The sequence below is a fragment of the Bactrocera oleae genome, chromosome 3 (assembly GCF_042242935.1).
Source record: "Bactrocera oleae isolate idBacOlea1 chromosome 3, idBacOlea1, whole genome shotgun sequence".
NCBI classification, from domain to species: Eukaryota; Metazoa; Arthropoda; class Insecta; order Diptera; family Tephritidae; genus Bactrocera; species Bactrocera oleae.
In genome coordinates, this window is record NC_091537.1 from 15,116,382 (window position 1) to 15,129,295 (window position 12,914).

General features: G+C 35.9%; 1 protein-coding gene across 1 annotated transcript; it reads left to right on the top strand.

Moving 5' to 3' along the window:
* Positions 1–8,435: 8,435 nt before the first annotated feature.
* Positions 8,436–10,070, top strand: LOC106621804 (malate dehydrogenase, mitochondrial). The gene is made up of 4 exons (XM_014240795.3): positions 8,436–8,713; positions 8,770–8,977; positions 9,066–9,262; positions 9,324–10,070. Exons 1-4 carry the CDS (start codon positions 8,651–8,653, stop codon positions 9,909–9,911), a joined length of 1,056 nt encoding a protein of 351 aa, XP_014096270.2. The 5' UTR covers positions 8,436–8,650; the 3' UTR covers positions 9,912–10,070.
* Positions 10,071–12,914: the final 2,844 nt, after the last annotated feature.

The window sequence follows — 12,914 nt, forward strand, 5'->3', positions numbered from 1 at the left end:
AAATAACAAATTTAAATTGTTGTTGGAATAGTGAAACCTCTCTGTGGCTTTCGTATATTGTTACGACATTTCAGCGAACTCTTATCAACTCGAGCCTCTAAATTACGTGAAAGTAAAACATATCTTCTCATTAGCATACTTAAGTTAGGTTAGGTTACTTTAGGTAGACTAATAATCCATGCATATACCATTTTTGGTCCGTACCAATTTTGGTCCAGATGGAGTGCTGTCATGTAGTCCTTAAAAAGTAGTCGTCCTTTAGGATGCCAACGCTTGACGCGAATTTTAAAAGTTTAGATGACCTGAAATACATCTTTCAGTTTATCATGCTGTGGGGTTCCCAAATGCTGGAAGCGTTGCCTTGCCAGTGCAGAACAAGTGCACAAGAGATGCTGTCTTGTTTTGCTGGTGCCTTGCTCTTAACATTTCCTGCAATCTTCTTAATCTATCAGTCCCATCCTACAGTTCCTTCTATCGACAGTTCCTTCTATCTATTGCTTTACACATAATTTTTTGCAATTTTGCACCTCGCTACGTCATTCCATCGCGTTTTGACCTTCCTCATGATGCTCCTCTGCAAATCATCGTATAGGCAATGCATGAGTTTACCAATGTCGGTCACGTTTCCGGATAACAGCTGCACACAGTTTACTTACTCGGGGAAAGTTTTGGAGTTCTTTTCGAAAACGGTGCAGCACCACAAATTAGCCGCGTCGGAGAAGATGAAAACTTTGAAGAGGGTAGATGGCAGCTGGTATCCATTTGGCTAAAAATAATTTTGCGAAAATATAATCGGTCAAAGTTTAAACTCTTGTTACGAGGTCAAATTTTGAGAGGTACACTTTGGTACAGTTATAATGGTATGAATAGGGAATAATATTAAGTTTCTAGCCTTAAAATTTGGAATATTAAAATGCGATAGCATTATTCAGGTGCCTATACAAACAGAGTTTGGGAATAATTATCAGAAACAGGTCAAAAATAGAAGTTAAGATAGATATACCATAGATATGAAATTAGTGAAAAAAAAAAAAAATTTAACAGGGACTTAAACTCGAACTGAACGGAGATAGAAAAGAAGACTGATGCTTAGAAAGGATCTCAGGCACCGTTGCTGACAGCGAAGCCAAAAGCATATGCTCTATCCGTTATAATCAGCGAAACCTAGATTGATATCGAAAACAAGACCAAAACTAAAATCGAAATCGATTCTAAAATTAATTTATAGACTATAATAACTTAAGGCCAAGAAAGGGATAAAGGAATTAAAAAGAAAATTGGAAATTTTTACAAACAGTCTGTAATAACTAGTTTATGTCATGATATTCTTAAGTTGTGCAACACTGTCTATTAAAGTGAATTTTTCTAGATATTACGTAAGTTCTTCTAGCATATTCATTATTGTTGTGTTGGTATTTTTCGGTGCGTCTAATGCGACTAAAAAGCATTTTGGTAAAAATCACCTTGAAAAGTTCATTCGCATTGAATAATCAAACGCATGATCGTGAAAAATGACACAACACAACAACAACAATGAATAAAGCAATAAAAATGTGTTTGACAAAGCAGCAGCAGAGGGGTACAAAATATTTGATACAACAACAAAAATAAATAATAACGCATTATATACGCATATTGCATACATAAAAAAAATATTATATTTAATAATGAACGAATATTGATGTGAGACAAACGCGCTCCAAGCAACTTGCATGAAAGTACAAAAATCATTTATTTTTCACTTTTTTGCAGTCAAAATAGCAAAATTCACGAACGGCAACAACAACCATGACAAACACTTTAACTATCTCGTAGCGGAAAATGAAGAAGTAAAAAATAAAATAAAATTCATAAGAATGCTAAGAAGCGCGTGTGGTGCGTCAAAGCGACGGGGCGTCCAGCGTATGCGTTAAGTGTATCTCTAATATTCTAAATTTGCACCTTTGGCTGTATTAGTTGAACTACGAATTTGTGAAGCTCGTTGAAAAATGCAGAACGCAACAGATCACGTGGTCTAAGTCTGAAAACAACCAATAACAGATTTTCGAGAGTTAAGACTTTTTATGTTTCCATATTTTTGCATTAATATTATCTGTTCCCATTAGTTCTTAGTTCTTTATTGGTTTGCTTCATTAAGAAAAATCGATATGCCTTTTTAATTACATATTAGTTTAGAATTAATTTGAAGCCATTGATTGAAACCGGAGTCAGACCGTTTTATAACTTTTACTTGAACATAACCTATAACGAAAGGCTGCTTGCGAACTAAATGAACTAGATATCTTGAAACTGTACCACTTGTTTTACCGTAGGTGTAAGTAATGAGGTCGCAGTGCATATTCGAAAGTTGTGTCAAATAACTTTTCTGTATTTAGAACGTTGAGAATGATGGATCAAAAATGATCTTCCAAATAACCTAACAGAGTGGCTGAGGTATTATGAATTTTATAAGAGTATTCCGGATTCATTTAAATCTATTAAAATTAACTTCGGCAGTAGAGTAAATGGCCCTCAAAAATCTTGATGCATGAGCTTGGGTCTGAATAAGAAGAGTTCACTGCTGTGTCTAATACGGTTTCTTAATCGCCTATTCCTAATTTAACCAGGTACTTATTAGACAAAATAATAATTGAAATAACTTTCGATTCGTTCGGAAAGTCGCGAAATCGATCGGAAAACTTTTAGTAATTGTTTAGTCAGACACCTCTATATGGCAATATTGAATAAATTAATGTCCATCCAGCCAAAGACTTTCAACTCGGCAAAATTCTGCCGCTACAACAACAACAATAAGTTATAGTCATATAACCAGTTAGTATGGGCACTTAAGTGTGGTCGGTTATATAGGCAACTTTGAACACAAGATGCATTTGGTTTTTGTTTTACTAATTTCAATCAACTATTTTGAAGAGTGCTAGGAGTATGTATTATGTTTTCTTGAGTCCCAAAATTGAAAAGTAAATCCATATTTGAAATACAATCAGTTTCAGCTAAACTTGCGAGGGCTTTACAGACCCGATTGGCCATATACACTATTATTGGAGCATATACTACGAATAATAGTAAAGCGTTAAAGAGATATCTCAATGAACTTGGTATCTACATACATACATATGTACATATGTATATATTTAAAATTGAAAGATAAGCTAGGCTAATGAGAAGGCGGGCGAAAAAGTAAATATACCACACAAAATCTTTTAGTATACTACGAATATTTATAGGATACTCAAATTAGAAATATGCTCGCACCTATTTAAACACCCCTTATCAAAATAAAAAACATCTAACTGTATGTGTTCATGTGAATCTTTAGTAAACTAGTCAAACAAAACAAAATGCGAAAATTCGGTGAAGTTCAAGGTGTAATCACAAAAACATCAGAGCAATAACAACATATTCAATCACGGAGCACAGAAGCAAATACAACAATTTCGTGAGTAAAAAATTGAATTTGACAGTAAATAAACTATACGCAAATAAAATTGATGAATGTAAAAGAGGTTGCGGGCAAAGCGTGGTTCAATGTATGTATGTATGGACATGAAACAACTATACAATACATACAAGTATGTATATACGAGTATGGGTATGTACATACATATGTACATATACAGAGTAGATAGATGATGCCAAAGTGAGAGGCAGACAAATACATATACATAGCTCAATAAAAAAGAATAGCTTTGCAGTAATTCATTAGTTTTCAATTGTTTTTGTTTGTGTTTCTTATAGTTGCACGGTGTGACGATGCGTGGGAGCTTAAAATTATTAGACAAAAGAATAAAAAAAGCACATGCAGTGGATAAGAGAAATTTGAGAATGAAATATCTACTCTACACGTTCTCTCTACGTTCTAATAGCTATCGTAAAAACAGATTAGAATTAAACTAGCTTGAAGCTTTAGTCCAGCACGATCGCGCAAAATAACAGACTTAAGCTTTACAAAAGCTCAACGAACTTCAATTTTACAAGCGAGTTGCGCTTTCTTGTTTTTATATAACTTAGACAACAATCTTATCAACATGTTCTGAGTGATTTTATTTAATATATCAGTACTAATCAGAAGTTTTGAACTTTTGTGCTTAAATTGCTTTTTGTAGATTAATATACAAGTATTAATAATATATTATTAGTATATAAATTCTGTTATATTCATACCCTAAACAGGGTATGTTAAGTTTGCCACGAAGTTTGTAATATCCAAAAGAAAACGTCGGATACGCTATAAAATCTATACATAAATGATCAACATGATGAGCCGATTACGCCATGTTTGTCTGGCTATCCGTCTGTCTGTCTGTATATGTGCAAACTAGTCCCTCGGTTTTTAAGCTATCGACCACTATAGCATATAGCTGCCATGTAAATTGAACGATCGGAATAAAGTTTTTGTAAGGAGCCTTTTTATTTGTGAAGGGTATTATAGCTTCGCTGCAACCGAAGTTAACGTTTTTTCTTGTTTTTAAACCATTTCTATACTGATTTATTTAAACTTTTTACCAATTATAAAATCTCTACTCTGTACATACGATATACTTAATGTTATGTTGGGTGTTTGGTCGCGGATTCATCCAATTTGGATCCATCTGTGTATTGCGTATAGATGTCACGAAACATTTTCTTTGTAAAAATTAACTTTGAGTTTTGTTTTAGCCTCCAAAAGGGTCCGGTCCATCGTTAGAATAATACTTTAACAACAAAATTTATATTTTGCCTCGGCCAGGATCTTTTAAACTTAGTTTAAATAATATTGTGCATGCAAGCCTATATTACTTACTAAATAAGCTTAAAATCTACATTAATCCGCGGTCTCAACCATTGTTGTTTGATTTCTAAGAGCTGATGCTAATTAGCTGTTAAAAAATATGTAGCCTGAATCATCTCTTAATACTCGACCAACTGCCTACGGTGATAAATAGTTTAAATTAGTTGCAAACCGCTTTTTTGCTCTTCATTCAATGCTTTATAAAAAGTTTTACAGTAATCGGATTTAGTTAAAATATGCGCCGCTTTGTTCGATGATCTGTTTCCATCTAGACGGCAACTTCATAATACCTTCCTCGTAGAAGCCCCCCTCCTTATTTGCGAAGAATTCGGAAAGCCACTTTTCACAAGCCTCTTTTGAGTTCAACTTCACACCACCAAGGGCATTCGCCATGGACAGGAACAGGTGGTAATCACTTGACGCTACGTCCGGGCTATATGGTGGATGCGATAAAACCTCCCATCCGAGCTCCCGTAGCTTCTGACGAGTCATCAACGAAGTGTGTGGTCTGGCGTTGTCCTGGTGGAACACTACACCCTTCCTGTTGGCCAATTCTGGACGCTTCTGGTCGATCGCCTGCTTCAAGCGGTCCAGTTGTTCGCAGTAGATGGTAGAATTAAGCGTCTGGCCATATGGGAGCAGCTCATAGTGGATGATTCCCTTCCAATCCCACCAAACATACAGCAAAACCTTCCTGGCCGTCAATCCCGGCTTGGCCACTGTTTGGGACGATTCACCGGCCTTCGACCACGACCGTTTTCGCTTGATATTGTCGTATGTGATCCATTTTTCGTCGCCAGTCACCATCCGCTTCAAGAATTTGACGAGTTCGTTCCGTTTCAGCAGCATATCGCAGGCGTTGATTCGGTCCAGAAGGTTTTTTTGCGTCAAATTATGCGGCACCCAAACATCAAACTTTTTTTTGTATCCAGCCTTCTGCAGATGGTTCAAAATGGTTTGGTGACTAACTCCCATCTCCTGGGCGATGTCACGAGATGCCATATGCCGGTCTAACTCGATGTATTCCATGATTTGATCGGTATTTGTCGTCACAGGTCTTCCGCCGGCTGGCTTATCCATGGTGTCGTTTTCACCGGCTCTGAATCGTCGAAACCATTCCTCCGCGGTTCGAAGTGATAGAGTACCATCCCCCAAAACACCATTAATCTCACGGAACGTTTCTCTAGCGGATTTGCCTTTAACGAAGGAAAACTTTAAAATAGCGCGAATTTCGGCGTTAGTGAACTCCATGTTTACACGTCTATAACTGTTGAACGCAATATCCAAACTAATCATGCATAGCGTTTTGTAGGTTATGTCAAGACTTTTCAAATTATGTATAGTGCTGTCAGATACGAGCGCTGTAGCGCTTTGTACATAGCCGCGAAATTCAAAAGACAAAAAAGCGGAAGGGAAATATGCAATATCGAGGCTAAGGTCTTAATGTACCAGAGAAGTTGGTATACATCTGATCAAATTTCAACCGAACTGCCAAAAATATATCATACAAATATTTATTATCGCCCTCAAAATAGGCCGCTTTTGAGAAAGCATGCCAATACCTAATCAAATTTTCCATACATTTGTTATAAGCTTCGCTAACTTTTTTTTCGGTTTCGACTTCTGTTTTGAGCGCCATTCGCTATATTGTTAGGCAGTTTTGATGTCATATTCATAAACTCACGTCAGTAGCGATGTCTTCGTGAATGTAGGTTTTTCAGCTACGTTATTTAGCACCTCTTTTGCGATCTATACTCGACGTCGTTCTTGCCAAAGATTCAGTTCTTTTGGTACGAGTCTAGCATTGACACGTTTCATAGAACATTAACTAAAATGTGCTGGCTCAAAACATAAGAGATGTTGCGATTCTCTGCTATTTCTCTGATGTCAACACGACGATTTTCAAACACTGTTTTTATACTCTCGCAACCTGTTGCTACAGAGTATAATAGTTTTGTTCACCTAACGGTTGTTTGTATCACCTAAAACTAATCGAGTTAGATATAGGGTTATATATATATAAATGATCAGGATGAAGAGACGAGTTGAAATCCGGGTGACTGTCTGTCCGTCCGTCTGTCCGTCCGTGCAAGCTCTAACTTGAGTAAAAATTGAGATATCTTTATGAAACTTGGTAGGCATGTTTCTTGGTACCGTGAGACGGTTGGTATTGCAGATGGGCGTAATCGGAACACTGCCACGCCCACAAAACGCTATTAATCAAAAACAAATAACTTGCCATAACTAAGCTCCGCAATAAGATACAAGACTGTTCATATTAAGGAGGGGCATCTGCAGTTAAAATTTTTTTTTAAAAAGTGGGCGTGGTCCCGCCTCTAATAGGTTTAATGTACATATCTCCTAAACCGCTAATGCTATAATAACAAAATTCACTAGAAGCAAATGTTTTTAGCACTTCTATTGACGGTGTGAAAATAGTTTAAATCGGGTGGCAACTCCGCCCACTCCCCATATAACGGTACTGTTAAAAACTACTAAAAGCGCGATAAATCAAGCGCTAAACACGCCAGAGACATTAAATTTTATCTCTGGGATGGTATGAGATGACTTTATAGGACCCGCATTCAAAATTAGTCAGTGGGCGTGGCACAGCCCACTTTTAGGTTAAAACCCATATCTTGAGATCTGCTCAACCGATTTCAACCAAATTCGGTGCATAACGTTCTTTTCATGTTTCTATGTCATAGCGCGAAAATGGGCGAAATCGGACTACAACCACGCTTACTTCCCATGTAACACCATTTTCAATTCCATCTGATTCTTTCACTTTCCACTATGCAAATCAGGTAACAATGATTATATCGGGGTAAAACTTTGCGTGAATAATGCAATTAAAGTATGCCACCTTGCGGCCAAAAATTGTCTAAATCGAACCAAAACTGTTCAAACCCTTAAGTACTAAATATGTGGACCCCAGTGCCTATAGTTGACCTTCTACCGAAAATATCAGTCAATCCACAAAGAAATCTCAAACGAGTATACCATTTGACTTTGCGAGAGTATAAAATGTTCGGTTACATCCGAACTTAGCCCTTCCTTACTTGTTGAAGTTATCCTCATTAACAAAGATGGATGGACAACTCGCATGAGGCATAAGTCGAATCCCCAAAACACTTATGCAACATTTTCAATAATTCCGTAGTTATGATTCCATTTAAAACACACGAAATTTCAAGCAAACTCGTTGTTCATTTCTTTCCCATTTCAAAACCCGGCAAACAAACTGATCGCCTCGTAAACAAACAGCTGCCAAACACACACTAATTGACATATGGAGATTACACTTCACACGAACATAAAAAAGTTTGTACCAATCTAGAAATTTTTTTTTTATCGATTTGGTTTGCGCATGCAGTTATGGACTAGTCAAATGTGATCAGATGGTATATAAGAATCACATGTAGTACGATTTTCCTACATAACTTCGATAGCACCATTAGATAAATCCGGATAGTGGAACTAAGGGAATTATATCACTGTCGATCGGTACTTATATTTGATATTGAGGGAATTACATCAACTCCTGGAAGTAAACAAACAAGAATTTAATTTTCTGTCGAAAAATGTCATGTCGTGAAGTATTTTTACTTCAGAGAGTTTCTATCTGCTTCTGTAATAAACTCAAAAAATAATTTTATATAGTTGAACCGATTGATTAATACAAAATATCTGTACCACTGTATTAATTTAGTCGGAACAAAGGATACTTTATATTTGACTTCATACAAAACGAAAGCGAAAAGTTTCTTTATTCTTTTGTACATCGACAAGACAACCGTTTTATAGTTTATTTCGTAAACTTTTCAAACTCACAAAATAAAAATATAAAACCTAAAAATATATTCGCAGTCTAACTTGCAGATGAATAATTTGAAAGTTCGGCAAATCACACGACTGGTGCGTAACTTCGGCACAACCACGAAAGTATGTTGATATTGGAAACAGTAATTTTTCCATTTAAAATCTGCGTTTTCCCATAGAATGATTTTAAAGTGGCTGTGGTTGGTGCTTGTGGCGGCATTGGGCAACCATTGGCTTTGCTGCTTAAACGTCACAAACTGATAAGTAAGCTCTCCATTTACGATGTTGTAAAGACGCCGGGCGTGTATGCCGATCTGTCGCACATCGATACTAAAGTATGTATAGAGGCTTTTCAATGTGCGGAAAACTTACCAGCCGCTTTGGAGAGTGAGTTTCATTTTAAATGCCAGAAACGCAAAGCTTTTTGCATTCTCACTTTCTATATTTAATTGTGTTTTCTTCATGTTCTTGGAAGAGGCGCAAGTTGTCATGCTTGTCGGTGGTATGGCGCGAAAGCCCGGTATGACGCGTGATGATCTATTTGCTAAAAATGCGAGTGTTGTTGAAGAGGTCACAATGATTGTTGCAGAGAAATGTCCGAAGGCTTTATTCGGCATAGTAACAAATCCCGTCAACTCTTGCGTACCGCTGGCAGCTGAAGTTCTAAAAAAAGTATACCGTTTTCAGAGAATTATAGTTCTTTATAAAATTTAAACTTTGCATAATTTTACAGAAAAATGCCTTCGATCCTAAGCGTCTTTTTGGCGTTACCACACTCGATTTGGTACGTTCACGCACTTTTATTGGTCAAATATTGGGCGTAGAACCATCGAAAGTTGCTTTGCCCGTCATTGGTGGTCATTCCGGTCAGACAATTTTGCCTGTACTCTCACAATGTAAGCCGACATTGAAGCTCGATAAGGAAAAAGCCACAAAATTGATCAAACGCATACAAGAAGCCGGCACGGAGGTAGTTAAAGCTAAAGATCAGGATGGTGGCGGTTCCGCTACGCTTTCAATGGCGCACTCAGCTGCCGTCTTCACAGATGCTTTGCTGAAAGCCCTGAAGGGCGATGGCAAGCCGGTGAAGTGTTCGTTTGTTGCTTCCGATGTCAGTGACTGCGCTTACTTCGCGACGCCCTTGCAGTTAGGCAAAAATGGTGTGGAAAAGAATTTGGGTTTGCCGAAGTTGAGCGCAGATGAGGAGAAATTGTATTGTATAGCGGTGGAGCAATTGAAAAAGGATATTCAAAAGGGTATAGATTATTTTAAAAAGCAAAACAAAGACGAGAAGAAGGATAAGAAAGATAAGAAATGTTAAGGAAGTTGGGTAATCACCGATTTATATTGTATACTCTTTTGTGTGCTCTTATTATGCCTTTGAACCTATATATTAATCTCCTCCTATCCATGGATGTGTGTATAAATATGTACATATATATTTTCAATATATTTGTTGTGTTGCTTTCGAAAATCGTTATATCATATTGTTTTTGTTATACGGCTAACCTTACAAACTTTCTTTAAGCGAAAAGTCATTTACCTTATAGACCTCTCTTCCTGAATTTCTTAAAGCATGGGTTATTCTGGCAGGCTTAAAATTCTATCTGCTTCGTTAATCTAGTTCTACACTCTTTTCTCATGTGTAGAAGTTTGTAACAGATATTTTCGGTTTATTACCTGCAAGTTGTGAGAAAACTTTCTAAACACGATTTATGTGTTATAGAAATAAAGGTGTGAACATAAAATTAAATATAAATCCAAGCAAATTATAATTGTTTAAAAAAATTGATTATTGTATTATTTTTTTCGGTATCTTGATCATTTTGATTATTTAAGTTCTAACCCTTTTAAATCATGATTTTCTTCTTTACGTTTTACTAGTTTTTTTTTTTTTATGAAATAGAACACTCAAATTTGGTCAAAATGGCTTCTGTTTTTTTTTTTTTTGTTTTGTTTGCATATCTTTACCCATTTACATCAATTTTCGATGACCCGCCGAATATTGTCTTCAAGCTCCTCGAGCATTGCTAGTAGATTTGAAACATTTGATTTAACATACCCCCAGAGAAAATACTCTAGAAGCGTTAAATCGCATGATCTTGGCGGTCAATTGACTGGAACATTTCTCGAAATTAACGAGTCGCTAAACTTTGCAAGTAATGTTTCCATGTTTAAACGTGGCGGCGCACTGTCTTGTTATAATAAATTAAATAGGGATCGTCCGCGTCGATTTCATCAAATACCGGGAACATCATGTTATAACGCTCGCTATTGATGGTAACGGCATTTCCTTCCTGCCTAATACCCGATGATGCCGCCATACCATAATCTGCACCAAACGGTAAATTTTTGCAGATGTAATTTCGTTTCCTGATACACACGAGAATTTGATATACCCTCAATTAAGCCAGAAATGTGCCTCAACTGAGAAGATTTTTCGGTGAACAAAATTTGTGAATTTTTCGAAGAATGTGAATTCCCATAATAACATTGGGCAGTTTTTAAGCGTTGTACCGTGTAAAACGTGATACGATAAATTGGCAAACCTACTGAAAACACTGACAAAATTTGACACAAAACAAACATTCCCGGCAAAGCTGTCACATCATTTCTATTCGTAGATATTTCGTGAAGATATCTTGTCAAATAAAAAAGACAAGAGCTTCATTTTTATCGATCAGTTTATATGGCAGCTGTATGCTATAATCCGATCTGAACAGTTATATCTTATAGTGGTCCTATATTGGCGGTTCTGATAAGTGAGCAGCTTTTTGCGAAAAAAAAGGTATGTACAAAATTTTAGAACAATTTCTCAACAGACTCTCTCTTCCTCTCACAGACAGAAGAAGATGGACAAATCGATGCAAAAAGAAAGAAATTCATAGTAGGTTGAAACCCATCGGAAACGAAAGACAACATAACAAACATTAGAGGAAAAATAATTTACGGGCGATGTAAGGTCGTTAAAAGGGAGGGGAGGGGCGTGGTTGAACTTTTAAGTGTTAGAAACGGTTTATCTCGATTTCCGGCAAAACTACGAGTCCTATAGAAAAAAATTATATTGCAATGTTGTAGGTAATGAAAAAATTTATAACTCTTGTAAACACAATTTTTTCGCATAAACCAGTTTTTTGGTTATTTATTTATATCTTGTACAAACAATTTTTTTCCTTCACGAAATTTGGTGTTAACGTAAATATACTCGTATATGTCCCAAGCACACTATATTTTTATTTATTTAAAATATTTATTTTTCTGCTTATATGGACTTTATATCAGAACAAAACTCTAGTTCTCAATCAAAAATTTTCTAATCAAAATTTCAGATTTTTTTTAAATGTGAGTAGGTCTTATGATTGCTGAAATCTCTTCTTTCTGATGGTATTAAAAATATAATTTGTTCAAAAAACGCAAAAAAAATACACCACTAAACGCTTCAAAGCGGTTTTTAATCGTTTTTTAGCTGTTTGTATTTGTGTATGTATGTATAAGCAGATTCTCAAAATATACACGTCTGAATTTACTTCCAACAAAAAGGATTTACTTTCACTTGCATCTTTCAGAATACATATGTACATGAGTAGTTGCTCTATTTGGGTTAGAAACCTTATCCCACTACCTAGTCATTCAAAAAAGTTATGTATGTATGTATACAAACTCTATGTCTACCTAATCATTGAAAAAAGCTACGCATGTGTATATACTAACTCTATCTCATCTAAGTCGTACTTCTATCACACAAATATGATATTTGAAGTCAGAGTCCAGTAAACCTGTCTGCGTACTATTAAAGTATAAGCACTATATAACTAGAATCCACTGTCAAGACTTCTTCTGAGACAAATTATAGTCCATATGGAAAATTAATTACTTTAAACTGCTTAGTAAAATTAAAATTTTCTTATAAAAATATCAATTTTATGTATTAACATAGAAATTCTTAAAAAAAATATATAAAAAATTTAACTTTTCAATACAGGTTTATTTTTCCGACAGGGTATTATTAAAAAGTGTTATAAGTATATATGTATGTGATTGCAACTATTCGACACAGTTACCATAGCTGTAAAAGTCGTACACGTTGTAGCAGAATGAAAGATTTATTGTTTGTTGTTGTTTCTGTTGAAAAGCTTCAAGGCTACACTTTCTCTGCATAATAAGCACTAATATTCTCATATCGTACATAACTATGTGCATATGTATGTGCGTACGTACTCACTTTATAATGCCAAAATCACTTTGGTACTGGTAGTTGTGCAACATATTCTCCTGTAGTTCACGTCCACCCACTTCAACGTGCCCTTGCAGCTTTCGTCGCCAT

Excerpts from the sequence above, each read along its gene's own strand:
- LOC106621804 (XM_014240795.3), top strand. The coding sequence starts at position 8,651 with ATGAATAATTTGAAAGTTCGGCAAATCACACGACTGGTGCGTAACTTC. Across the intron at positions 8,714-8,769 it reads ACTTCGGCACAACCACGAAA|AATGATTTTAAAGTGGCTGT; the intron begins GTATGTTGATAT and ends GTTTTCCCATAG. Across the intron at positions 9,263-9,323 it reads CAGCTGAAGTTCTAAAAAAA|AAAAATGCCTTCGATCCTAA; the intron begins GTATACCGTTTT and ends ATAATTTTACAG.